The 27189-nt window shown below is 43.3% G+C and overlaps 1 protein-coding gene across 1 annotated transcript in view; it reads right to left on the bottom strand.

The window, feature by feature from the left end:
• LOC306935302 (FERM, ARHGEF and pleckstrin domain-containing protein 1) overlaps positions 1–27189 on the bottom strand; it is an 81267-nt gene that overhangs the window by 9273 nt on the left and 44805 nt on the right. The window contains exons 6-23 of the mRNA XM_079518285.1: positions 26216–26313; positions 25625–25739; positions 23656–23803; positions 23074–23169; positions 22760–22923; positions 22309–22377; positions 22135–22210; positions 21693–21906; positions 15879–16063; positions 15300–15389; positions 13294–13427; positions 5291–5372; positions 4460–4697; positions 3394–3524; positions 3206–3274; positions 2641–2730; positions 1957–2039; positions 367–479 (exon numbers count right to left, since the gene is read on the bottom strand). Of these exons, the coding sequence (XP_079374411.1) occupies positions 367–479; positions 1957–2039; positions 2641–2730; positions 3206–3274; positions 3394–3524; positions 4460–4697; positions 5291–5372; positions 13294–13427; positions 15300–15389; positions 15879–16063; positions 21693–21906; positions 22135–22210; positions 22309–22377; positions 22760–22923; positions 23074–23169; positions 23656–23803; positions 25625–25739; positions 26216–26313 (2195 nt within the window). The remainder of the gene's footprint in view (positions 1–366; positions 480–1956; positions 2040–2640; positions 2731–3205; positions 3275–3393; positions 3525–4459; positions 4698–5290; positions 5373–13293; positions 13428–15299; positions 15390–15878; positions 16064–21692; positions 21907–22134; positions 22211–22308; positions 22378–22759; positions 22924–23073; positions 23170–23655; positions 23804–25624; positions 25740–26215; positions 26314–27189) is intronic.

Raw genomic sequence — 27189 nt, 5'->3', positions numbered from 1 at the left:
GCGCCACATTATCACCTGTTGGTACTCAAAAACATACAACGATGAAATATGGAGAAACAAGGAAGCCTACAGCGATGATATACTGTATTTATATCATTCTTTAAAACAGTTATATTCATACTGATGACTGGATGGAAGTCTTTTATACAGGCATTATTCCCAGGATGTGAAAGGTTTACTGTAATATCCATTTAGTCGTGCTTATGTGAGAGAAAAGACATCCTGTGCCAGTGTCGTGCATCAAAATGAACAGATCTACAAGCTCATGACGGGTTGTGAGCTTGTAGATTCCACCATGTTGCGTGCGTGGTAATCAGCCGGGTCAGTAATGTGCGTGTAGCCGTGTACAGTATGTAACCAACTTACTGTTTTCAATCAGACTGCTGGCCAGCAGGTCAGACGTAGGGCCGTTGCTGCTCTCTGCCATGTCTATTGCCATTTTAATGTCTTCCATCCACTTTTCCATCTCGGACAGAGAACTAAAGACACACATATGGATACAGGTGCTCAGAGTGGACAAAGATACTGTACATTACATCATGTGACCCCACAACGGTTGATGTCTGTCCAGCAAAGATCATTAGTCCTTTAACAGGACATTGTACCCTTAAGCGCACATTCAAGTAACTGCCTAAACCAGGGGTTCTAGCGAGGCGGCATAGCTAACCTATCGTTCATTTTATGATAGAAGCGCCAAATTTGGCAGAAGTGTTGACAGATATATTGAGAACAAAACTGGATATTGGGCCATCCCAAATTCTCATCCTGGTGGGCGTGGCAGCCATTTTTCAAAATGGTCGCCAGCAGCTGGTCAAATCTTCCTAAACGACTCTCTAGCAGCTACAATATTTGCTGTAGGAGGCTGAAATGTTGCATGAAGGTCAGGTGCTTCCATACCAATTGGCTAAAAGGGGTGGGGCAAATGCAATGGGAGTGGCCTATCATAAAATGTGTATAACTTCCAAGTAGACATACAAATTTGCACGGAATTTTTTTTTTTGGAAAAGTTGGTCATGACCCAAAGAACAGCAGATTAACTGTAATTACATCTTCCAAAAAAGGGGTGTGGCAGTGGGAGGGCCAAACCATCACGAAACAACCTTTTGTGATAAATATGTCTGTTTAGAGTACGACTGTACATCTGTAGCACGACCCATTGACCCCTGCAGATGATTGGGGTCGCATTCGGGTCACACACTGTTGAGCAGCCAGGCCATTCACACTGAGCAGTCAGCTATTGGGGTCGAATTCGGGTCACACACACACACACACACAGCCTGCACTGCTCAGACCAAAATATCTAATAACCTTCAGGCGTGTATGTAATTTATAATAATTGGCATAATAGTGTAATTAGGCATAACAATTGAATACAACAGGCACAATGGAACATAGCCATAGATCAATCACTGGTCCATTGTGCATAACAGAGTCAGGTGGCACATTCTCCCTCACAAAAGCAGAGGCCCGTGAACCGAAGAGCCGCCTTCTTGCATCCAAGTATAAAGCTCGGCCGGGGCGAGCCAACTTCATCCCGAGCCTTTCCAGCCCAGAGACGAGCGGCCGGACGTGGCGCGGGCCCCACCTATGCGAGTGCAGGGCCGCAAACTGTCCACCGAAGCCGACTGGGCAAAGCCACCGGGGGACTGGACACGGTTTGAGGGTGGCCTTTGGGCCTGCACTGTTTAGTATTTACTATTACATTTTTATGTTTTGATAATCAGCGCTTTGCCATATAGATGATACATACATGTGCCATATTGGAGAGGCCACTGTGTGCGCAGTGCTTTGTTTGACATGCTCCGTTGAGCGTGCGCACCTCCACCCGCCCCCTGTTAAAATCTCAACTCGTTAATGCCCTACTATGCAATGAGTTACATAATGTCTCTGCTTTTAGAACGTCTTCACCAAATAAATGGATACAGATCTCGGGTCCAGACAGTCTTATGTTCTCACCTTGCTGCTACAACAACCGACTGCCGCTGCCCAACCAGGGTGAATGCATGAGGCACACCCCACTCATCCTCACTCTCTCTGATCTGGAAAAGAAAAGACAGAAAATGCATGAGAGAAAGAGAATGAGTATCTAGGACAAGCAAGGACTGAAATAGAGAGGGGGAGGTTAAAAAGAGAGAGTCAGGAGACATGAGAGAGAGACAGATGTAAGGCTGGACAATATATCCATCTCTCGAACATGAACCCGCACATCCCTATTCTGGGCATGTCAAAATAGAAGAACGTTTGGCAAAGATGGGCGAACATTCGACGAAAATAGCAGATCTGTTATTCTCGTTATTTGCTGTACAGAAAAGTATATAGGGCTTAAGTGGTTAATGAACGATACAATCGATTTTTTGACTTTCAATGTTGCATCTCCATTAACCTGTTTTACTCTGAAGTCTGATTTAATTCAATAAAAACATAAAACAAAACATTGAGGTACAAGGATTAATTATGTACCCAAGAAAGATTAGATGTAGACATGCAGAATATCAATGTTTGATTCACCTATGAATATTTCAAGTCACATCGCCCAAGTCTAGACAGAGCATGCAGTGTTAGCTAAGTTATTACAGGCTGGTGACAGTGGTATGCACACTATGCACTTCTATATGGGTGACAGTGCAGGACAACACTTACTGTCATGCCATGGAGTGGCAGCTGCCCGTGCACTTTGAACTGATTGGTGGCCGTCATCCCTCTACTTGTGTACAAAATGACGTCATTGAACTGTTGACAGAGAACAAGAGAGACATTCTAAAGTAGTGGTCTAAATTCACTTACCCTTTATTCATCTTAGATAGGAATGTAATGACTGTTACCACCATGCATTTATGTATTAAATAGCCCACACCAGAAATGGTATCTGATCTGACTGCACAGACCTCAAGAACAATGTAAGATGGCTCTGTACAAAATAAATATTACATAGCTATAATGGCATACATTTCCAATCTTTTAGACCCTGAGGTTTCCAAATGATGAATGTCTTGTTTGACTAAATTATATTTCTACCGACACCATACAGTAGCTGTAAATGACCAGGCAGGAGAAAAGTTCATATCTATATATAAACCACCAGAAGTTATCTTCCTGAGGCTACAGTATGTAAGTGAAGCATACTTGTAAATGTGTCACATTTATTTGAATATATTTTTCCAATGACATTTAATTTATTTATTTTTATCTCAGAGGCAGTTGTTACCAGAAAAAACATTCGTTGTTGGAGGCCTTTTCCAGACAGCTTGCTGAGACAGCCCAACCTGATGAACTCCTTAATAACAGAAAGGGGAGGACAAAGACATTAATGAATAAAACAGGACAAAGTTAACCTCGTAAAAATGAAATATTGAGGACAATGAATGAAGGCAGATGCTCGGTCCTTGAACTCACCCGCCCAGGAATGACAAGATTTTCAATGCCAATCAAATCTTTCTTAAGCTCCAGTAGCTTCTGGAAGTTCTCCATCTTCATCATGCTTTCCTGAAGCTGTTCCACCACCTCAGACACATCTGCCAGAGCAGCTAGAGACCAACCGGAGAAAAGGCCATTAGAAATAAAAGAGAAAAGCTGGAGAAAGGCTACTGAAATAAAAGAGACCAGCTGGAGAAAATTACATTAGAAATAAAAGAGACGAGATGGAGAAAAGGCCATTAGAAATGGCTTTTCCCCAGCCAGGGGAAAAGCAGCTAGCAAGAGAAGCGATCAGTCAGAGAAAAGGCGACATGGTGTGATGTTGTACTGGAGATAGGCATGTTTTTAGTTTACTTTTTTCCTTGAGCCTTCATTTGATACGTATACAGTGTGTATACAGACAGGAAACAGAGAGAGAGTAGGGGGGGAGAGAGAGTAGGGGGGAGATAGTAGGGGAGTGACGAGAGAGAGTAGGGGAGTGACATGCAGCAAATGGTCTGGATGGAACCTGAACCAGGGACTCGCAGTCTAGCCTCGGTCCCAGGCTTATTCATCTGCGAAGAGAAAAGCCTGGTCACAACCTAAGGCAGAGACGCTATCTGCGGAAGTGTCGGTCCGGAACATCCGTCAGATGTATTTTCCCCGGATAAGATATAATTCCGACCAATCACAACACTTGTCTCATTCACGGAGAATGTAAACTGATTTGTAAAGCATCAACGTCATTTCCTTGAGCGGTACTTCCGCCAAAATCCTGCAACTTCCTCCCAAAACAAATGATAGCGTCTACAGCGTAGGTCTTGCCCAGTGTGCTCGCAGTCATGCATTGGAGACCATGTGATACTGTATGTGCCCCTAGCTAACCATTCGCTTATCAGGTCGCCCTGAGACATGCCTGTTTGAACATGAAGGCACGTACGGTACAGTACAGTCAATTCAATTCAATTCAAATGAGCTGTATTGGCATGAGAAACCATACTGTACGTGGTTTACATTGCCAAAGCAAGTGTCAACATATAATAAAAACAGTACAGTCAGCGAGTACCTCTGCAGTCCCTGAAGTCCACATGAGTTGGTGGGTAGTGCTTGCACAGGCGCTCCAAAATCTGCTTGTAATGCATGAGACGGTGCAGCGGCCGTAGTATGAAGACATTGAGGGGGATGTAGCACACCTTCTGCAGCTCAAAGTCCCTGCATAGGCCCTCCAACCTGCGAGACCCCCGGCACACCTTCTCCAGTTCCACCAGGGCCTCCGACTGCTTCTGGAGGTTTGCCGTCAGGGGCTAAGGTGGACAGGAATGAATACTAACACGGTCAGCAATCAGCATTACATTTCTAGGTGGCTAGTTTTGTTAAATTGGATACTAGTACCCCTAGGGGGTATTAAGAAAGTTCCAAATGTTCTTTTTTGTTTTGTTTTGATGTGATATTGACCAGGAAAAATGTATCCCAAGTTCATGAAACCAGTTAAAAATCTTTATAGCATATATATTTTTAATACAAGCAATTGTAATTGCAAACCGGTAATATAAAACTAGTTGCCAGCTCAGTCACTGCATCATTTTTAGAACTGGCCTAAGTTAGTTTCTAACATCAAAAGGCCAACAAATAACATAAAATAGATAATTGAAGACAGGACACCACAAATGTGTCACAGTCAGTATCAGGAATAATGTTATGTGCTGCTGAAGTGGGGTACTTAGTTAAAAACAAATTTTAATGAAGAAAGTTTGAGAACCACTTGTCTAATACAGAACAAATATTTTCTCTGAACCGGAATCAAACCAACAACATTGACATTATATGGTATGCCCTTTCCATTACAATATTGAAGCATTTGTGAGCTTTATGATGATAATGATAGTTAGCTTTTTACCTTTAGGGCTTGGAGGTTCTTCAACATGACATCACCAATTCGCTGATAGTCTCCTTTGATGTGAGCATTGGAACGCCCTTCCCTGAAGAAGAGAACGCATCAGCACTTCTCATGCTTTAAATTGTATAGAGCTACTGGCCTCTGTAAACTCCTACAGAAAAGAACAGTGCATAAAGCCTATTGATTGCTCAAGAAAGCATCAGTGTTCACTCAAGATTAATTCCAATCAAGTTTGAACTTAATTGACCAGCATCACCAGCAGGTGTCTCCCTTGAGCAAAATGTAACCCATCCACATGCAAATGTGAATGGCCTGCCTCAGTGGATTTCATGCAAAATGTCTGTAATTTTCGGACAGCATAGCCTACTGAAAAAAAATAAACATTGGATAAATAAAATAAAAAATAAACATAACCTTTTTATTAAGTAGCTCTGCTCTACTTCTGGTCAACAAGAAGGCTAGAAGATATTTTAATTATGCAAAGTAGCTATGGAGTTAAACGTAGTAATACTGTACATGCTCTACTCATTTGACTGTGGTCCTTGTCAACACCAGAGGCTCAACTTTAGTCACTTTCAAAGAGGCTCAACTTTAGTCACTTTCATTCTGATTCCAGAGGTCTCACATTGACGTAGTGACATTAGGAATTGAAATAAAAAATATGTCTGTGGCTAAAGGCCATATCCTTAACTCCTGTCAGCCTGTCAGGCCTTATGTGTCACAGTCTGCGGACGTGTGTGTGTGTGTGTGTGTGTGTGTGTGTGTCTATGTGATACATCAACATCATTAAGAGGATCAGACAGTAGAAGCCCACAGGCAAGAAAAGGCAAGCCTTGATGCGGCACAGCGGTTGCCATGGAGACGCCAGCACCTCAGGTCTTTTAAGGGGGGGGTAGTGGGAAGGGGGGTTGTTCTGGCGAGCCCTCAGAGACTGTACGCCAATAATGCTCATTAAATAAGGGTCAGGAATTATGATCAATCGTTCCGAAGAGATCCGAACAGCAAGCCAACTGTCCACGTTGTCAGTCAGCCGACTCAGCCCTGCGGCGGTGAGTCTGTAAGTGATGGTTTTAGGGCAGTGGTTCCCAAACTTTTTAGCTTGTGACTTAAAAGAGAGGTTAGACTTTTGCCTGAGACCTAAACGGCAGATCTACAAGCTCACAACGCTTGTAGCTTGTAGATCGACTATTTTCACTACTTCTTAAACATTTGTTTTATGATATATGGAATTTCTTAGATTGTCCTTTGATTTCTTCATGAAATTACTGAAAAAAAAACATTGAACTTGGTTTCTTTGCTTTTTGTCTCCACCAGGCCGAAGGCATGGGGAGAGAGTATGTTTTGCACTCCGTCCGTGTGTGTGTCCGTCCGTGTGTGTGTCCTTCCGTCCGTCCGTTACCAGCTAATCTCCGGCACCGTTAACCTGGTCGATGCCAAACTTTGCACACACACTCCCTGGATGCCAACGATGAACCTCTGCCCCGCATTTTCCAGAACGGCCTGTTATAGCGCCACCATGAGGCAGCTTTTCACATTTGTTACCTAAAACTGCACCGATCTGCGTGAAACGTTGCATGCACACTCCCTAGAGGCCAAGGACAAAGTTTTGACCTGCATTTTCCGAATCTGCCTTTTATAGCGCCACCAGGAGGCCGACTTTTGTAAAACACATTTTTTGATATTACTCCTCCAGATTCTGTCCAAAAATCTCACAAATCGTTACACAGTATCTCTATGGTCATGTGCTCAAGTCGGATCTGTCCGATATTTCATATTCCATCCTAATTGGCTATAATTGGCTTTCACAGTTTGCAAGATTGCCCCGTTTTGAACAAAAGCCTCAAATCATGAACACAGCATGCAATTTACGTGAAATCTTTCACACATTTTCTTACCTGGCTGAGGAATATATCCCACCCTTTTCACATTGGCCTGTTATAGCGCCACCAACAGGTTGATTTTTGCAAAACACATTTTTGGAACAAAATGCCTCAAATCATCCAATTGCCATCAAAGGCAAACATGTTTATATTACTCCTAAACATTTTGCCAAACATCTCACACAGTCCTATCCTCCTGGTGGAGACCTGTGCCCAGAAGGGCACTTTTTCTAGTTGTCCCTCTCTCTCTCTTATCTCCCAACCCTGTTCCCACCTCTGTATACCCCCCCCCCGCCCCCCAGAGAGACACAGACACAGATAGGTCCATACATTCTTCCCCCCATAGAGACAGATAGGCCCATGAACACACACACACACACACACACACACACACACACACACACACACACACACACACACACACACACACACACACACACACACACACACACACACACACACACACACACACACACACACACACACACACACACACACACACACACACACACACACACACACACACACACACACACACACACACACACACACACACAGGTGTCAGCTCACTTAATTTAAGAAGCTGCCTATTGTTTTAGGTGGAGTGCTGCAGTGCTTTGCTTTTCAAATGCAACAGCAACAGTTCCACCAGCATTTAAACGCCTGCGGTTCTTCTCGCAGTATTTCCATGTCAAAGACCCTATATCCCCCCAGCCCCCCATCCCCCGTCCCCCCGTCTGAGAACCAGGGTTGGAAAAAGTACTCAAATGTAAAATATGCTCTTTCATAGATATTTTGCAAACATGGCCAAGGACCCAAACAAGCCCCGTGGAAAGACCTCCTCTTATGCTTACTTCGTCCAGACGTGCCGTGAAGAACACAAGAAGAAGCACCCAGGGACATCTGTCAACTTTGCAGAGTTCTCCAAGAAATGCTCTGAGCGGTGTTTGTTTACTGTGGATGTTGTGTCATGGTTGTGTCAGGTAGGTGGGGTATGTAAATGGCTACTTGGGTTGTACAGGGTTTCCTGTACAACCCAAGTAGCCATTTACACACTCCACCCACCTGACACAACATCCACAGTAACAGACGCACCCATCACCGCTAATAACTAATTGAAAAGTGGCAAATGGCTTGTAGATTGGCCGATAACGCTACTTTTAAGCAACAGTTATGGGGCTTAGTTTACATATGGAGATGCATGGTTTCCGCCCTCAGTTTGAACAAGCAGTCTTATTTACATCAGTGGTAGAAACTAACTAATTTCACTTTCTCAAGTGCTGTACAATTTATAGGCACATTCCTGTTAACTTTTAAATGCTTTATGCTTATATTCCACAACATTGTTATGATCAGTCCAGCACTGGTTCAGTGGTTTGACATGTAATTTCTAGCAGTTTGCATTTCCACTTAGTAAACATCCGATGTTGGTTTCTCAGTTGAGATTTTTTTGTATTCACAATAAAAATGTATTCTCCCTTTTGTAGACTATGTCTGCCAAGGATGTCTGCAGATATTTATCTGCTCAGTTCAAAGCTTGTTGGAAGCATGACTTTGAAGACATTCAGAATCCAAGGGCTCCCATTGGCGCAGGGCCCCTGTGCACGTGCACACTTGGCACAAGCCATAATTCGTCCATCTCTCTCTCTCTCTCTCTCTCTCTCTCTCTCTCTCTCTCTCACCCACAGAGTTCTGAACCCACTGGCACATTGTCTCATTGTCTTGTCTTATTGGCTAGTCTCTCATCAACAGACGATGAATAAATAAAACCTGCTTATTACTGGAACTGAGCCCCCCCCCCCCCCCCGAACATGCTCACACACGCACAAGTTATTTGGTCCAAAATACTCTGTCAAGAAGAAAAGTGTCCATGTGCTTATGAACTTTATGTCAGGGGTGGCTAAGCTGGCCATCTGGATTAGCAGGAAAAACAAAATCCGGGGGTTGGGGTCTGTAGACCCTGTGCAAGTGATGCAAGGACTGGTGGCAGCCCGCCTCAGGGTTCAACATGCCTATTACAGGACAGTGGACAATCTAGAGACTTTGATGGGCTGTGGGAGGGGTCCTGTGTATGGTGGGGGAGCATGGGGAAATAATTCTCTCTTTTTAATATTTAGTATTTATTTCCAAGTTTGCAAAACACAAACATTGAAGACAAAGGTGAGGACACAAATTGTGATTGGCCAGAATGAGATGATGTATGTTGATGAGAGTGCCTCTCTCTTCACACGGGTGTGATTTTTTTGATTAATCATTTCATTGATGATTAAATCTAAATATGTGAGAACTCGTAACTAAAGCTGTCAAATAATGTAGTAAAACATACAACATTAGGCCTCTTAGTAGAAAGTATGTATAAGGCATTGAAATACTCAAGTAAAGTAAAAGTACATTAAAAGTACAGCACTTGAGTAAATGTAGTTACCGTACTAACCATCCACTGGCACTACAATGAATGCTCTTGTTCTTGATTAAAGATGACTTTGATCATTTAACTCAATCAATCATCATTGTCACCTCCTAGCCTGGTGCAGCCACACTAAACCCGCCCCTATTGCATATATGCCCCTATTAGTATCGCAACGCGAGGCTAGTCACCTCCCTCTCTCTGTCTCCCCCTCTCACTCTTATAAAGCTTGTTTGAGGTGGAGATCATTTACATTGCTGTCTGTTAGTGTGGAGTTCACATGTGACATTTACACTGTATATACTTTATTTGAAATTATACTTTGACTTCTATACTTTTACTCTAACATTTTTTTGTACTTCTACTTATTAGAGTATTGGAGACCACATCGGATGACCAGGGAGGCAACAGCATGTAAGTTCAATTGCTTTGTAGTGGGTTGGGGGAATATTACTACTGGTGGAAAGTAACTAAAGACATTTGCTCCAGTACTGTACTGGAGTAAATGTAGCCTACCTAATACTTATACTCCACTACATCTCAAAATGCAAATATTGTAATTTATTTGTAACTGTATTTATTTGATAGCTTTAGAGTTACTCCTCAGATTTACATTATTAATAGTCAAATATGTTTAATAGCTCTACAACCTCACAACACTTTGTATCGTGGCGTGTTGTGAGCTTGTAGATCTTCTATTTTCAAATAGCCTAAGTTTAAATTGGGCTGAACATTCTCTTTTTTTGTACCAGAAATCAACCATGGAGACTCTTAGAGAACATATCCTGAACACACTGGAGGAGCTGGGAAGGCAGGAGTTTGAGTCATTTAAGTGGAAAGATCTGCTGACGATGATTCCTAGCACATGCACAGGTGGGTGAAGGAAGGGTAGATATATTATGCATTCATCTCATTGGATTCCTGTGAAGTAAGGAATGCTAGCTATAACCAAAGTCGGGCAATTACTATAGTCTGGTTGCCCTGTTAGACAACCACACTAATTACTTTCATCTCTGTATATGCCATCCGTGTGTTATTCCGACTGGCTCGTCTCCCAGGCGCCCCTACACTGTCCTACTCCTTATCGCCTGCCAGCCGGCCTGTCAACCCTCCATCCAAGCCCTCTCTCGTCAGGTCTGCAGCTTCTGCTGGCCATGGAGGACCTGCAGTCCAAACCAGGTCAAGGTTTGTACTTTACCTAAATCAATGTGTGTGTGTGTGTGTGTGTGTGTGTGTGTGTGTGTGTGTGTGTGTGTGTGTGTGTGTGTGTGTGTGTGTGTGTGTGTGTGTGTGTGTGTGTGTGTGTGTGTGTGTGTGTGTGTTGTGATGTGATGTGATGTGATGTGATGTGATGTGATGTGATGTGATGTGATGTGATGTGATGTGATGTGATGTGTTGTGATGTGATCTCTCTCTCTCTCTCTCAATAGGATAATATCAATAGGACATGAAGATGTGGTCCTATGCAATGGACAAGGGAGCAGGACAACCGGTATGTAATATTGTAAGACATTGTAGATTCTACAAAATGCCTTCTAAATCAGTAGTTCTCAGTCACATTTTCAAGGTTTTTGTAAAATGTTCAAAAACATAGCAGATGTGCTAGCTCGAAGTGATGTGATGTGAGCTTTTATATCTGCTATTTTTGACTAGCCAACTAAAATCTAAAATTACACAGTTGGGTTTTTTACTGTAATATCCTTTGTATATCAATTCTTGTCCTGGACTTGTCGAATTAGCTAACATATTGAATTTGTTGTTTAACTTATATATTATTATTATATTATACACTTATATAATATTTTGGTGGTCAAGGCATGACTTTTGATTGAAGATTACGTCATATGGCAGCCAAGTCTATGGGATTTGTAATGTTTGTTTAGAGCAAATACAAGTCACAACATGAATTGTGTTCCAGCCAAGTCTATACACTTTGAGGATATTACATTACATACGTTTGTTTAGAGTACTTTAGAGTACACTTTTTGATATGGTCTATTGGTCTAATAATAGATAATCTCTTTAGGTGTAGGGTTTTGGAGGTTAAATGGCAGAAAGATTGCTGCCCTGTGTGAGAGTTCCTACCAAGAGTTGATGAGGAGGCGGAAGATGGGGTAAGAAGTTCTAATTTATTTGTTTGTTTGTTTTGCTTTTTATTTACCCTTTTCTCCCCAATGTAGTCAATATGCCAATTGATTCATCCCCACACACATTTCACTGCTGTGAAATATGAAATGTGAGATATCACGCTCGACAAAGCCGGATGCACCACGGTGGATTTGAACCACAGGCACTTTACCACTACCCGAGTACTACAGTATAGTGTTCTGTTTTTAATGCAAGGCTCAGTTCTTGATCTGAAGGCCGACAAGATGTGTAGATCGACTATTATAATCGCTGAATGTCAAATTGTTTAGTCCCCTTTTATAATACGACCCTGTTTTTTAGGATATTTGTATTGGAAACAAACGTAATCTGAATCAGGCCATTAGGGTAGGCCTACTTCAAGTCATATTCATGATTTGATTGAATTTAGGTGAAGTTTTGTCTCAAGCTCATGTTTTTTCTTTCTTTCTTTTCCCCAGTGGCTCAGATGATAATACTCTTGAAAAGGTTGAAGAGCTGGAACCAACGGTACCAGAGCTGGAACCATTGCTGCCAGCAGTACATACAGACCTACAGCATCTTGGCCAGAAAGTCAACTCTATCACCCTGACTGACCACCAGCTGTCCAATGTGAGGTCTACATTTCTGTGCATCATATGCAGAGGTTAGTAACTCATTGTCTCCACCAGGCCGAAGGCATGGTGAGAGAGTATGTTTTGCACTCCGTCCGTGTGTGTGTCCGTCCGTGTGTCCTTCCGTCCGTCCGTTACCAGCTAATCTCCGGCACCGTTAACCCGGTCGATGCCAAACTTTGCACACACACTCCCTAGATGCCAACGATGAACCTCTGCCCCGCATTTTCCAGAACGGCCTGTTATAGCGCCACCATGAGGCAGCTTTTCACATTTGTTACCTAAAACTGCACCGATCTGCGTGAAACGTTGCATGCACACTCCCTAGAGGCCAAGGACAAACCTTTGACCTGCATTTTCCGCATCTGCCTTTTATAGCGCCACCAGGAGGCCGACTTTTGTAAAACACATTTTTGGATATTACTCCTCCAGATTCTGTCCAAAAATCTCACAAATCGTTACGCAGTATCTCTATGGTCATGTGCTCAAGTCGCATCTGTCCGATATTTCATATTCCACCCTAATTGGCTACAATTGCCTTTCACAGTTTGCAAGATTGCCCCGTTTTGAACAAAAGCCTCAAATCATGAACACAGCATGTAATTTACGTGAAATCTTTCACACATTTTCTTACTAGGCTGAGGAATATATCCCACCCTTTTCACATTAGCCTGTTATAGCGCCACCAACAGGTTGATTTTTGCAAAACGGGTTGATTGGAACAAAATGCCTCAAATCATCCAATTGCCATACAAGGCAAACATGTTTATATTACTACTAAACATTTTGCCAAACATCTCACACAGTCCTATCCTCCTGGTGGAGACCTGTGCCCAGAAGGGCACTTTTTCTAGTTTTGGGAATATTTTTTGAATTCTCTTTTGAAATATTAATTCAACAAAACAATAAAGGGACCCATAAAAATGTGTCCGAGTGTATGTGTACATTGACAAAGCTCCACACGGTTTGGTTTCTCACCATTGAGCCAGTCTCTGCTCCACCTCCCTGAGGAAGCTTGTGTGGAACTTGTGCAGAGGCTCAAAGTTGGAGAAGATGGCACTTTTCAGAGATTCAGGAATAGCCTCATCCTTACCTACAGCACCCTGAAAAGACTGATATCACGCACGCACGCACGCACGCACGCACACGCACACGCACACGCACACGCACACACACACACACACACACACACACACACACACACACACACACACACACACACACACACACACACACAGTGAATTTACAGCAATAATTTGATTTTGGAGGTAAAGCATCAAGTAAACATTTTGTCAAAGAGTTTTGCAAATCTTATCTTAGTTACATTTTCAACTGCGGGTTATCTATTAATTACATCCAATGAAGCTACAACTTTCAAACATCACTAAAACCTTCCAAGAAAGAGCACAGCAAAACCACAGATTTTAGCCGATCTACAAGTTCAGTTGTGAGCTTGTAGATCAGCTTTTGTTTGCCTTTGTTATTAATTTTTTTTTAAATGTTAGAAATGTTTGACAAAATAAAAAAATATTTACATATAAAATAATAATTGGAAAACAATAGTTTTGTGTTTTGGATGGACAACCTGTGTGTGTTCCTTTTGTTTAGCAGTCACACCTCAGGACCTCCCTTTAAATCCTTTAACTGCGAGGGATGAACGGAGTAATCGATAGCCCATCATTCTCAACAGCATCCCCAGGGACCACCTCATTAAGAACAAGCCCATCAGATTAAGGCTAACGAGAAACATTGTGTGCCGCATGTTTGGGAGAAAAGGCTTTATTTAGCTAGTGTGAGGTGGGAACGAGGAAGCTCAGAGGAAACAGAGCATTGTAAGAGAGGCTTGGGAAGAGAACCAGAGGGCAACAGCTGTTCTTCAGATGACTTCACCCTAACAGCAGCACCAGTATGTGGGCGAGAGACGGAGAAGGACAGATATAGAGGGAATGGAGAAAGCGACAGAGCTGGGAAGCAAGAATAGCAGGAGCGGGAGAGAGAGCTAGAACGAATGGTGCGCGCACACACACGTGCATAAACACACACATGCGCACACACACGCCGAAAAAGGATGGGGAGAGGAGCCAACCCAAATATTTATGAGATGTGTGGAGGGCCTTCTCTGAACATCAGGAGGATGAGAAAAGCTATAGCCCTTAAAAAGACAGAAATGGGCTGATGTACTGTAGACTCTGTGGAGAAGAACCACAGCTCTCTGTCTGTCTGTCTGTCTCTCTCTCACACACGGCCTATTAAGAACATCCCCCTGTTTGCAGAGGAGATGAGAAGCCCCTCCTGTTTAATATCCTGCTGTCATAGCATCTTCCCCTAAGATCAGGCCAAATAAAAATGTGGCCATATATTATGAGTGAGTATTATAGTGTGTGTGCATGTGGCGTGCGTGTGTATATACACTATAACAACCCTGTGAAACCTAAAGAATCTAGTCTGAAGAAGGAAGTCAACTCCAGTGAGAAAGGACACCACACACACACACACACACACACACACACACACACACACACACACACACACACACACACACACACACACACACACACACACACACACACACACACACACACACACACACACACACACACACACACACACACACACACACACACACACACACACACACACACACACACACACACACACACACGATTTATTATTCAAAGCCTTGAGTGAGACCAACGGATAAATGCTTTTTGGACCACTGCTCTGGTGGAAAAAAGGAGGAAAAAAAAGAATCACAGCTACCGTAAAATCCCTGTATCGCCTAGTTCCCACTGTATGTTTTGCGGGTTGGGCAGCTAACCGGAATAATCGATGTTTTCTCCCCAGAGGATAGGAGAAAACAAACAAGAGAGCAGTGTTTTGACAGAGAGGATGGGGCCCCTGCCTTAAGCCTAATTTGTACTGTCACGACTGAAAATCAGTCATTCAGCCACAGATAATACGGTGTATCTATGGTCTTATCTTACCACTGTTACCACCTCCAGGTCCTTCAAATAGGTCCGTTCCGTGGTCAGCAGCTCCTTTGCTATGAAGTAGGCCCGGTCGGTTGGGAACCTCTGGAGAAAGCACACCAAAAGACAATGAGAGACACAAACTGGACCATTTGCCTGCAAATGAGTGCTTCATGTCCCCTTTCTCCATCCCATCAATTGTATTTCCTGACACATAACCCATTTCTTCGATTTAGTAGACAGTACATAGCCTATGCCCCAGTGGGTAGTTATTTAGGACAGGTAATCTAGGTCCTGTGCTATTTTAAGCATGAGACAGTGGTGTTTTTTAAGTACAGGCATTAAAATATGACACGTTATAATATAACCAAGTATCTTTAAAGAATTGTGTCTGTTGCATTTGTTTTTTTAACCACATATGCCCAATTTTATACTTTGTTGTACGAAAATAGCAGAAATACCTGATCTGTAACCTGAGCTTGCTATTTTCACTATTTTTGAAAAACTGAATTTATTTAAAATTTTCACCTAAATGCCCAAAATAGGGATGCCAGGTTGAAAGTTGTTAAGAGGGGGCCTCACTGGACCACAAACCTTCCTCCGAACCTCATCTTCATCATCGGTGCGAACGCTGCAGGCATCGTTGAGCAGGGGGCTGGTGAGAGGCGAGGGCTGTCGACCGTCTGGACTGTGACACAGATCCAGGGACTTCTGACCATTGACCATTCCCTGGGAATGGCCAGAGGAGGCGGACAGGTGCGGACTGTTAGCCACCACAGCTGTACAGGTTCAGGCAGGAATCACAGAGATGGGGGAGGAAGGGGAGAGCCAAGTTAGAGTTTTGCAAATAACAGCAAACACACAAGTCTAGCAGACCTGGGAAAAACAGCAAATAATTTTAACCTGTTTGGAGTACTAGATAATGGGACAATGAAGTGGGGTTTGCCACATTAGAGCACTACAGACAGTATGAGGTGCGTTACTATACTATCACAGAAAAGTATACCACATTAGTATATTGTCCTAAGTGGCAAACCCTATTCAGTGACACCAGGGTGAGTTAAAGGAGCATTCAGTGATTTGGGTGATTTGGAAAACCACCCAGTCCGCCCCGGTAAAAGAATGTGCACATGCACACGCTCTACAGTGGGGGGAAGTGCAACAGCATGTGCACCAAGGCCCGCCCCCACACATGATTAGAGGAAGGCCCCTCTCATCCTGATTGGATGAAGGCTTTGCCACCCACCACCAAAACTGAAACTAGGGTTTTTTGACCCCAGGGGCTCACTGGGGACAGGGAGGAACTCCTTATATGGTCAGCACACTCTATAGTAGGGAGGATTATCCAAAAGAAGAAAAAAAAGAAAAGTGATTTTGAATTTGAATGAAGCGAAATCACTGAATATACCTTTAAAACAAGCCATATTTTAAAGTACAATTTGGCCCAGGTCTACACAGTGTATGTGAGCCACACAAGACTAGAGCAATGAGGATTTTCCTCTGGCTGGTGACATTCAGTCATCATCATGACTCAGTCCACAGTCCAGACAGCCCTGATGCTCGGCTTCCCCCACCACTGCTGGGCTTTCAACACGAGGCCAGCCGAGGTACATACTCTGCTACTGATTGGATCAGTAGCCTACAACAATCAAGAGAAATGGCTTGGCCTATGCCATCTACACTACGGTCACTAAACCTACGTATGGCAAATTTATGCTTTGTCGTACGATGGTGTCACTTGCCAGATTTTCAACATAAAAATCCCAATCATTTTTCGGTTGAAAATCTGTTATTGTATGCCCGGCAAGTGTACGCAGTCGTACAACAAAATATAAATTAGGCTTTACTCACTATGTTGACTGAGCATATTTTCCACCACTGTCTGGGTTGTCCTCTGACAGGTGGGCATGAACAGAAGAGTGATTAAACACACCAGCACCACCTCTGGGATGGCGTTTCCTCAACACAACCGCACAACTCCAGTTAGGCTTTCTTTGCTCAAAGAAACGAAAACAGCTAGAAGGTTAGCGCTTTGCTTAATAAACGAACACAACTGTGGTTAGGTTCTGCTCTACACATTACAGAGGAAGGGAGGGGAACCCACAATAGCAACAATACAAGCACATTCACAAGACAGACATGACTGAATTTAACAGACTACCGGGATACAGACATTTAGCAACACAACTAACACTACAACATCTAGCCTACAACAATAGGCAGAGGGGAGGCTAACAGAGAAAGCCCAGTACTGTACTGTGACAATGACGTCGGCGTCTCAAAATGACGATTCTGCAATTCCGCTGGATAAAGGTCAACTTTTATTGACACTAGCATGACACAGCTTCATACAATGTTAAAATGAATCAAATCTTCCATTAAGAGGGGAGGATATCAAATGTACCACAACCACATCATGTGTTAAGAGGGATATTGTGAGTGGACGAGAGAGACTGAGAGATGGGGAGAGAGGGGGTGGTGCGGGGCAAGGGCAGTAAGAAAAGCTTTTCTGAATTAATGAATACAATTCTAGGCCTCGTCTAATATTAAGTACCTCAAAGGTCTGCCTCATGCATTTATCAACGCAGCCTTGTGACATACATTTCAGTTACTTTACTAAGACAACCATTTGGACATGAGGAACACAGAGGTTCCCAATAATTAATACAAAACTGTTTTAATTAAACTGCCATTTATAATTGTAACATGTTCATGTTCTTTATATTTTTATGATAAACATCAAATAGTAATATTCTCTATTGACTAAGATATTGGCTTGCATTATTTGTCATCACAATTAAATGATGTCATTACTGTGACTTGAAGTCAACGGATTGATTGAACACACTGCACAGCACAACCAGGGCAGGTGAGCCGCAGCCGTCCTGCATTAGAGAAACATGCGGTGGAATCAAAACTCTTAAGGCTTGATTATACTTGGTTGCACGTGGTGTGGTGTCGCACAACCAAGTAAAAATCAGGCTTATATGACTGCAATGGTTGCAAACACACACAAGCCTCATCTCTAGACCTGTGAGTTTCAGTTGCCACATCAGCACTGTTAGATTAAGTTATCTAGAGTTAATCAGGTTTAGCGAACAAATGCCAGGCTTGACACTTTCCATCTGCTCCAAAATGTATACTGTAATGTACAGCTAGCATGCCGTTATCATACTCTGCATTTTCAAGAGAATGTGTAGCAGTCTGACACTTCAGATCTACAAGAGAGCATTGTGTACCAGTGAGGGTTCTCTCACACTGCAGTGATCCAGTAACACCGTATTAACATCATCTTTCTTAGCTTTCAAACTCATCTGTGAATTCATTCAATGGGCCATGAACAATCTAATATTTTCATACTCTGACTGTAATAGGAATTATGAACCACAAAATCTCACTCATTGCTGAAAGTGTCTGGGAGGGCCATAGAAGCAGTAAGCACTTGACAGTGATGGATGAGCCAAGAGACTTGGAGCTTTCAGGTGCTGCCCTTAAACTGCCTTTCACACCTACATTACACATACACATACACGGAGTACTGTACATACTGAATCCTGCCCCTATTTTCCAGGCTATTCCCAAGTCCCTGAAAAACCTTAACCTGACGCGTTCTCTCATTTCCAGTCTGGCCACTGTCCTCTGTCTGCTCTGTACTGTACTGTACCTGGTAACTGGATAAGTGCAGTAAGGGGGAACCCAGTTACTGGTAGTCTCTTTCTCCTTCTTACATACATACAGTAGTAAATGACAGAACAGCAGTACAGGTACAGGTACAGGTGGTTTAACATGCTGTCAGAGAGGGAAAACAGAGAAAGGATAAGACACTTTTCATGCTGACAGAATTGCATACATCAGAAAAAGAAAGGTGAACAGAACAGAATTGTGAATATAAAGCAAATCGCTTGCTCAAACAACACAATGTAATGCAAAACAAAGAAACATGACAACAAAAATGAAGCAAAAAAATAAGATTGGTGTGCCACAGAGCAGAAATAAAAAGTGCAGTGCCATTTTGTTAAAAGAATTGCAAACTTTGCAGTGTCTGGGGAAAGGGCAAGCCAGTGAGTTGTGTTTACACCCCTTATGGGAAGGCTAGTTAGATTTGTTGAGTCCAAAAAACCAAAAGAATGTTTGCCCGAGACATGCTAACACAGGTCAAGTGCAGAGCAGGCCATCACCAGTGAGTTTAAGAGCCTTAATCTGATGTGGCATGACCAAGCTACCACTACAACAGATGTTTCACTAAATTAGAATCACACTTCAATTCAGCTTGAACAGACCACAGTTGTCTCATATGCTATGAGACGATAAACATCAACAATGTGAGATAACATCTTCCCTATTACTTTCACAAAAATGATAGGAAAACGAGAGATATACTAACTAGCGATCCTTTACCAATTGATAAAGGAGAGAAGTTATTGTAAACAAAGACTATGGAAAACCAATTAGGCGCTCAGGGTGGGACTTGAAGCCAATCTGATCTACAAACTAACTATCACTGACGAGACCAGCATAGGAGACTTAGGAGTATACAGTATTAACAATACAAAGAGATATGATTACTTCCATAAATATCTACAAGAGTTCTGTCCACATTATATACATATACAATCCAGATCACTTGAGACCGACTATCCTCATCTCCATTCAGCATGTCCACCAGAAAGGTCAACAGGTTTCAACTGTAAAATATTTCCACGTTAATCCACCTACCCAATAAACAATAGAACATTCATCTACTATTGTCAGTTAAAAAATAATGTTGATATGCATTCTTTCTATAGAAGGAAATAATAAAGGCATCTGACGGAGGAACTGGACTCTGCATTGATAAGATATATTCCAAAAATTAGACTCTGCTCAAAGAATAAGAAAAAGTGCAACACCAGAATTAAGTTTCCAAAATATCATCTTTCATATAGGACTATTGGGAACTGTCGCTCTTTAGTAAAAATAAATAAGGGCTGTACAATCTTAAATCATAGGAATTGGCACTTAAACACAACCTTTTACAAAGATATGTTAATAATCAACACATATGGACGTGAAGGATAAGCCCTCAATGTGATGAATGAAAAGGCCCTCAATCCATCCCTTCTTCAATGCAATTTCACAAAGGTCAGCTCATCCCAATGGGAGACAGACTGGAGTTGGATTCAGACAGTGCTTCTATTATGCAGTGCACAGGAAGAGCACACAACCCATGTGTAGAAACTTGGTCCCCTGGTCCCCTGACAGGAAAAACAAATCTATTCCTTTATGAACTGCTCATCACCTCCAATATCCCATTTGTACCCAGAGGCAAGCTCGATCCCTATATTCTCCTCGGGAGCAGATATGAAGCCTAACAACTGAACACCGGAACCACATCCTCATCACTAAAGGCATGGCCACTGTCATCCTCTGCCTCCTCATCCAGCTGGAGGTTACTAAAGGAGTACTTGTTCCTGGGTATTGGGGAAGAGTGCTTTCCATCCATGGGGTTACCACCATGCGTCAGTGTGTCGCACTCAGGGCTGCCCCTGGCGGCCTCTATCTCGGACTCGCTAGACTCTGAACCACTGCTAGTAGAGCCATCGTGCATCTGAATGGCACCCACATGTGTTGCACTGGGCTGCCCTAAGCGCTTCTGCAGAGGGCTGGCCCTGGCCCGCCCAGGTGCCGTCAGGCCGTTGGCCAACATACGGCGCTCTAGAGCGGCAAATCGCTCGGCCCGGGACAGGACAGGCCGGGGCTCGTGTGCGAGCACGGGCAATGCCTGGCTCAGGACACAGGGGTCTGTGTCAGAGCGGTTCCGCATTTGATGGAGCTTCTGTAAGTGTGGAGAACGGCTCAGGATGGGAGAGTAGCTGCCGCTGTGAGGGAGACCCTCATCGCTATGGGTTCCCTGCGCCCAAGTGTCAAGGCCGCGGCGGGAGGCAGAGCTCAGGCCATTCTGCTCAGCGTAACTGAGGGAGCCTGCTCGGTGGAAGGTGCTTATGACGGGGCTAGAGGTGGCACTCTTGGAACCTGCCGCATGTCGAACTGTAAGGGGACTGCTCCTGCTACTGTGCAGCAGTCCACTCTGTACACTGTAGACACTGGGCTCCGTCACAGCGTTGTGGAGAGGGCTTTGATAGCCATAGCACATCTGCTTGGCTGATACATCCAGCTCACTGCTCATGTTGAGCTGGGCGTTAGGAGAGGATGGGGATTCCCTGCATCTCATCCTGCCTAGAAGGTGCTGAGCCTGCACAGCCCCGTCGACACTCCCAGTGCCAGAGCCACGGCGTGGCATGTCCTGCTTGTGGTTAGCGTTAAACCTGCTAGCTGGGCCCCATGTCATATCATATACACTATCTATATCACTGCAGTCAATGAAGGGGATTGACGAGCTGCTGCCTTTAGCAGCCCAAGAGGCTGGACCTGTACTCAGATGCTCTGGGTGGGACGGCCTGGAGTCTCTGGCCTCTTCCGTCGCCGGGCTGGCCCCGGGCCCCTGTCTGTCCTCACGGCCGTTTCTCTGGCTGGAAGGGCTGGCCCGTGTCCGCAGGGCTGAGGGGTCTTCAGCACTCACCAACGCCGACTCCTTCCAGTTGCGCCGAGTCGGAGAGTCAACCATATCTCCTGGAGCTCCACTCTGGCGAGAAGGAGCAGTAAACGAGAAATACTTTTCATTTATGATCATGACATGATCGATTCAGTTATAAACACGAAATCAATACTGACATTTTGAATGAACTGACTTAATTAACCGTTGCTTTGTATATAATGAAAACAATCAGATGGCCAGCAGACACAGCTCCTGTTATGGACCACTTTGCTTGTAATGGTTTATGAGTACTGAAGGAATGATTGAGACACTAACCTCTGTTGGCACTTCATGGCGGCGTGGAGAAGGCACCGGTGACAGACGACTGTTGTATTGGATCCGACTGTGTTTCCTAGGAGACAGGTTGACAGAGGTCAGCGTTCAGTCTTCAAACTGTCTGCAGGGGCAGACATCATGTGTCAAAAAACTGAAAATGCACAGAGCCTTTACCTTTCAAATGGGATCTTTTTAAATTCTGATTCCTTTACATAATCAATCACCTGCTTCTGTGTGCGACCGCTGCAGAGACAAGCACAAGTGGGATGACAAAGGTAAGTGAACTATCGTCGAGCTAGGGGAGATAACGTTTGTTATGTAACGGGTGGAAATTAGATTCACAGGCTGGCAGTGGTGGTGCCGGTACTTCATCAAACTTGCCAGCTTTCTTAAACGCATAAAACCATCGTATTGTACATCAAATAGTGAAAGTCTACAAGCTCAGAACTCGTTGAGGTGTGAGCTTGAATGTTTGCCTACTATGACATGCCCAAATAGGGATGCTAGGTTTCATGTGGTGAACTGTCCAGAGAGAGAGAGAGAGAGAGAGAGAGAGAGAGAGAGAGAGAGAGAGAGTGAGAGAGAGGGGCTTTTGTGGTGTTGATTTAGCATCTAACCAGCCTACCTGAATCTGAACGAGGAGCCTCGTGAAAACAGCACAGGTTTGGGCTTGGGCTTGGGCTCTTCAAAGAGGCGGAAGAAGGCATGGTATTCAACACAGATCTTCCAGAAGACTTTACAGCAGTCCCTGCTGCCCATCAGGAACTCTAGAGTGTCCTGATATGAACTCTGGTACAAGGTAGGCACATTTATAGTTATGTTACTTGCCAATGATATATTTACATTTGTAATTCCAAGCATCAATTGAGTATATTAACATATTGTAGCAGCAAATTTTAGGTTTTGCGTTTTACAGAGAGGTCAAGAAGCATGACTTACATTTAAATCTGGCCTGAGCTTGATAAGGAATCGTTTCCTTTTGAAGCTTAGCTTACGCACTTTAGACCAGTTGAAGGCATTGATCTTCGTTTGTCCCTGTTGAGAGCATTAATAAACTTTCACTTGGGCTGAAATAGACAACAATATTCAGACTTTTACCACCAAAGACATCTATTGGAAACAGCATCAATAAGGATTGCCAAAGACCACAGTGTAAAATGTTAAAAGCTAAATACATATACAACTGTAACTGACCATGTGAATACGGTCAATGTTACCAAACCCTTGCCACCCATCATACTTATATACTTGCTTCTAGCCTAGCTGGACATTTTTTCCACCTTCACAAGAAGTATTTCTGCTTTCCTTAGTGTCATCTATCCATTGCACATTTTTAATTATGCACCACAGACTTTGTATATTTGATTCGTCTGTGCCTTCCTGTAATTTGACTTGTTCTATGTTCCGTGTTCCTTTCTTCACTGTTCTCTCTTCCATCATTTCACCCACTATTTTACACACATCACAAACGTGTGATGTGACAATGAAGTTGACTCCAAAGTACAAATTTCAGCTAATCACCTGAATGACCAGGACTCCAGTGTGTCCCACTGCAAGGCTAAGCCTGGTACCCTCCCGGTCCTTTGCAGGGTGGAGGCGAATCCCATACATCTCCAGCCGGCGCGCCACCTCTAATAGCTGGTAGTCTGATTCTGCTGGCGTCTGACCGCTAAAAAAAAAAACACACAAAGTTACAGGTTAATTTGTACTGATCTGACAAAGAAAGTATGTGTTTTGGTAAAGAGCAGAGTATACACAGTATATAAGCCAGGTATTAAAGAACTCGATATACCCTAGTGGTTTCACCCACATCTTACTGTAGTGTGGATTATACCTTCAGCAGTTTAGTACAAATTACTGAGATCACGATACGCAGAAATCCTTTCGTGTATCTCACTAATTGAGGTCAGAGTTCAAATAGAACTGGTCTTCCCATGTTCATTTGATACGAGACAGACTGAGGAGGGGAATAAGCTGCATACTAACTGACTTTACAATTTCTTATCAGCACAAAGCCTTCCTGTTTCCTGTATGTGGCACTGGTACTTAATTTGAGACTTAACTCTCAGCACGACACCCTGCCAAAAACACTGTGGTTACGGTTATCAACTGTTAAGCCTTAAAAATTAAAAAAAGAAAGTCAGAAATTTGCAGGGCATTCACATCTAATGGGGCTCCTTTCATGTGTCAACTTCCAGCTGTGTTCCCATCTCATCCGTGGCCCCACTGTAGCGTGGGGGTGAGACAGGGGCCGGCCGTATTTGGCAAAAATGCAGTTACGCTGCGTCAATCAGTACACTTCGAGAGAGGATGGTGGCAAAAGATCCGGAAGCTTTTTATTGAGGCGCACTCGGTGCAACTCAGTGGTGTCAGTGCTGAGGAAAGATTGGGGAAAGGAGATGGGTTCAAGAACACATTCCCTTAAACAAATGTTCTCATTAGATGCAGGAGAATAGGTTCAGAGACAGTCTGAGGTATTAACCTGTTAACCCTTCTGGCAGACGCTATGTGACTCATTTGGCTGGTTGGTCTGAAGGAGCATTCTAGTCCTTTTGGGGAGAAGAGCAGCCTTTTGTTAATAAAGTGGCAGACAACCCCATATTCACCCCCAGGCAAAGGCAGTAAAACAGCTTACAGGGACTTGCTATGCCTTGTCCAAATACGATAAAGAATTCCATAAAGCACTTTGAGAAACAGCCAATTCATTCAGTAGCTAGCTTCCTGAATGTGTCACCTGCATTATAAAACATTCCCCAGGGAAGTGAGGTCTGGAACAACTTTATTTTCTATTCAGGGGTGAGGAGAATAATCCCAGCGTTCAGCCCTGGCTTTTAACAACTTTACAGCAGTGTTACAAAGTGGTATTGGCTTCCAAGTAGCAGCTTCTTTAACCCCAGGAACATTAGCATCCTTATGGTAATGTTCATTTGGCAAAAATAGATCTACGACCTCACAATGCATCGCAACCTAGTGAGCTTGTACAGGACGATAGGTCGTCACTAAGGCAGCCAATGAGAAATTGGTCGTGGAAGCCAACCCGAGAGAAAATAGACCAGCATGCTTTTCAAGCAGCTAGGAAAAAGGAGCAGACATACCCCAGTCATATAAGGTTTAATTGGTTAAAGGAGCATTCAGTGATTTGGGTGATTTGGAAAAAAAAACGGTCCGCCCTGGTAACAAGATGTGCACATGCACACGCTCTACAATGGGGGAAGTACAACAGCAAGGCCCGCCCCACTCGATCATGATTGGTGGAAGGCCCCACTCATCCTGATTGGATGACAGCTTTGCCACCCAAAGCCCAAACCGAAACTAGGGTTTTTTTTTAGCCAGGGGCTCACTGGGGACAGGGAGGAACTCCTTATATGGTCAGCACACTTTATAGTAGTGAGGATTATCCAAAAAATAAGAAAAAATAAGTGATATTTGAATTAAGTGAAATCACTGAATATCCCTTTAAGAATTGTCTAGACTAGCATCAGCAACTCACATATTCTTTGAGTGAAATTCCATGATCTTATCCATCAGGGCCATTTGATCTGGGATGTAGTTGTTATTGAGAAGGTGCGACCTGCACTGGCTCTCCTCAAAGTCCCCAATCTCAGCTAAACAGCACAGGTGAAGAGGAGACAGATTTCGTAATTATCATAAAACAATCCATCTATTATCACTGTGTCTTATCCACTATAGTGTAGGTTGAATTACAGGCTTTCTCTTATCAATAAATAAATAAAATAAATCACATAACAGTACATGCACACTACAAGCTAATTACAGTAAATAACCAGATTAAGGTAAAGTTTATAAATCATACTCAAGTATATCAGTCTCAGAAAAGGCCCAGTGTTTCAAAGCGCTGCCATGTTTGGTTATTCTGAGCCTGCGCTGCCAGATTACATGCAGACATTCGACTGAAAGGTATCCATAGCAACCCATGGATTTTTGATTTGCTATGCTACGCAGTATGCTGTTGATACTGTTTGGGGATGGCTCTGCATGAAAAGCAATGTATTTTCTGACACAGTTATGTGCTCTGTTGATTCTCTGGTCTCCTGGGTTGGAAGTGGAAAGAGAGTCTTACATTGGATAATATGGGAGACCAACAGCGCGGCACTAGTGTCATTACAGGTTAGTCGTCCACAGGCCATATCCTGTTTTATCTGCAGGGCAAACAGGTACCTGGACAAGGCAAGACAAATACAAAGGCGTCAACAGGATTCAATCAAACAGATAATGGCAACTCTCTCAGAGCAAGATCAAATGAACCTCTCAGATGAGCTCCCAGCTAATCAACACCATGTACTGTATAATTCATATAGGACTATCAAAGAGTGTTACGGTATTTGAGGTTTAATTAACCAAGATGACATGATCTATTTGACATCTACTTGCTTTATGAATACTTTATAACAACACAGGACTCATACTAGAGGGAGTGGGGGGTGGGGGGTTACATCATCTCAGTGAATGACAAAACAGGATAATTGTCAAGTCCCAGTCAAAGAGAAACAAGAAATCGGGAAATCATTAGCTCTGTGAGGCCTAAATGAGAAACATGGCAGGCATGTGATGGGAATTACACGGCTGGGAGGAAATAAATCTTTACGGAGGCTGAGGCACTTTTTTTCCCCAATTCTGCATTAGCATTCACTTTTAGTCACATCGAAGTCATTTACGCAAATGGACATGCATAGCATTATATCCAACAACAAACATAATAGAGGATGGAGCTATTTACCATGCTAATTATGAACACTGCTGGCTGCTACGGTATGCCACATTCAACAGCAATACATGGATAATTCACTTTCAAAAAAACGTCTGGTCATTTTATCGTCTACTCAGGTTTATGTGAACACCCCAGACAGTAAGTTGCTCGATTCAGTATTTAGATATTTGATATTCATTTTAGCTGCCTCACCCCCTTTCTATACAAAACTTCAAACACCATTTTAACCATGTTAGATTCATCGAAAACACCCGTCTTTTTTCTGGTGACTGATATTGTCCCAATACGTTTTTCCATTTAATTTTAATATTTTTTTCTGGAAAGGC

Source organism: Electrona antarctica (genome assembly GCF_951216825.1).
Source record: "Electrona antarctica genome assembly, chromosome: 13".
NCBI classification, from domain to species: Eukaryota; Metazoa; Chordata; class Actinopteri; order Myctophiformes; family Myctophidae; genus Electrona; species Electrona antarctica.
The sequence above is the reverse complement of the archived record's forward strand: the minus strand, read 5'-3'. Positions and strand labels throughout refer to the sequence as shown.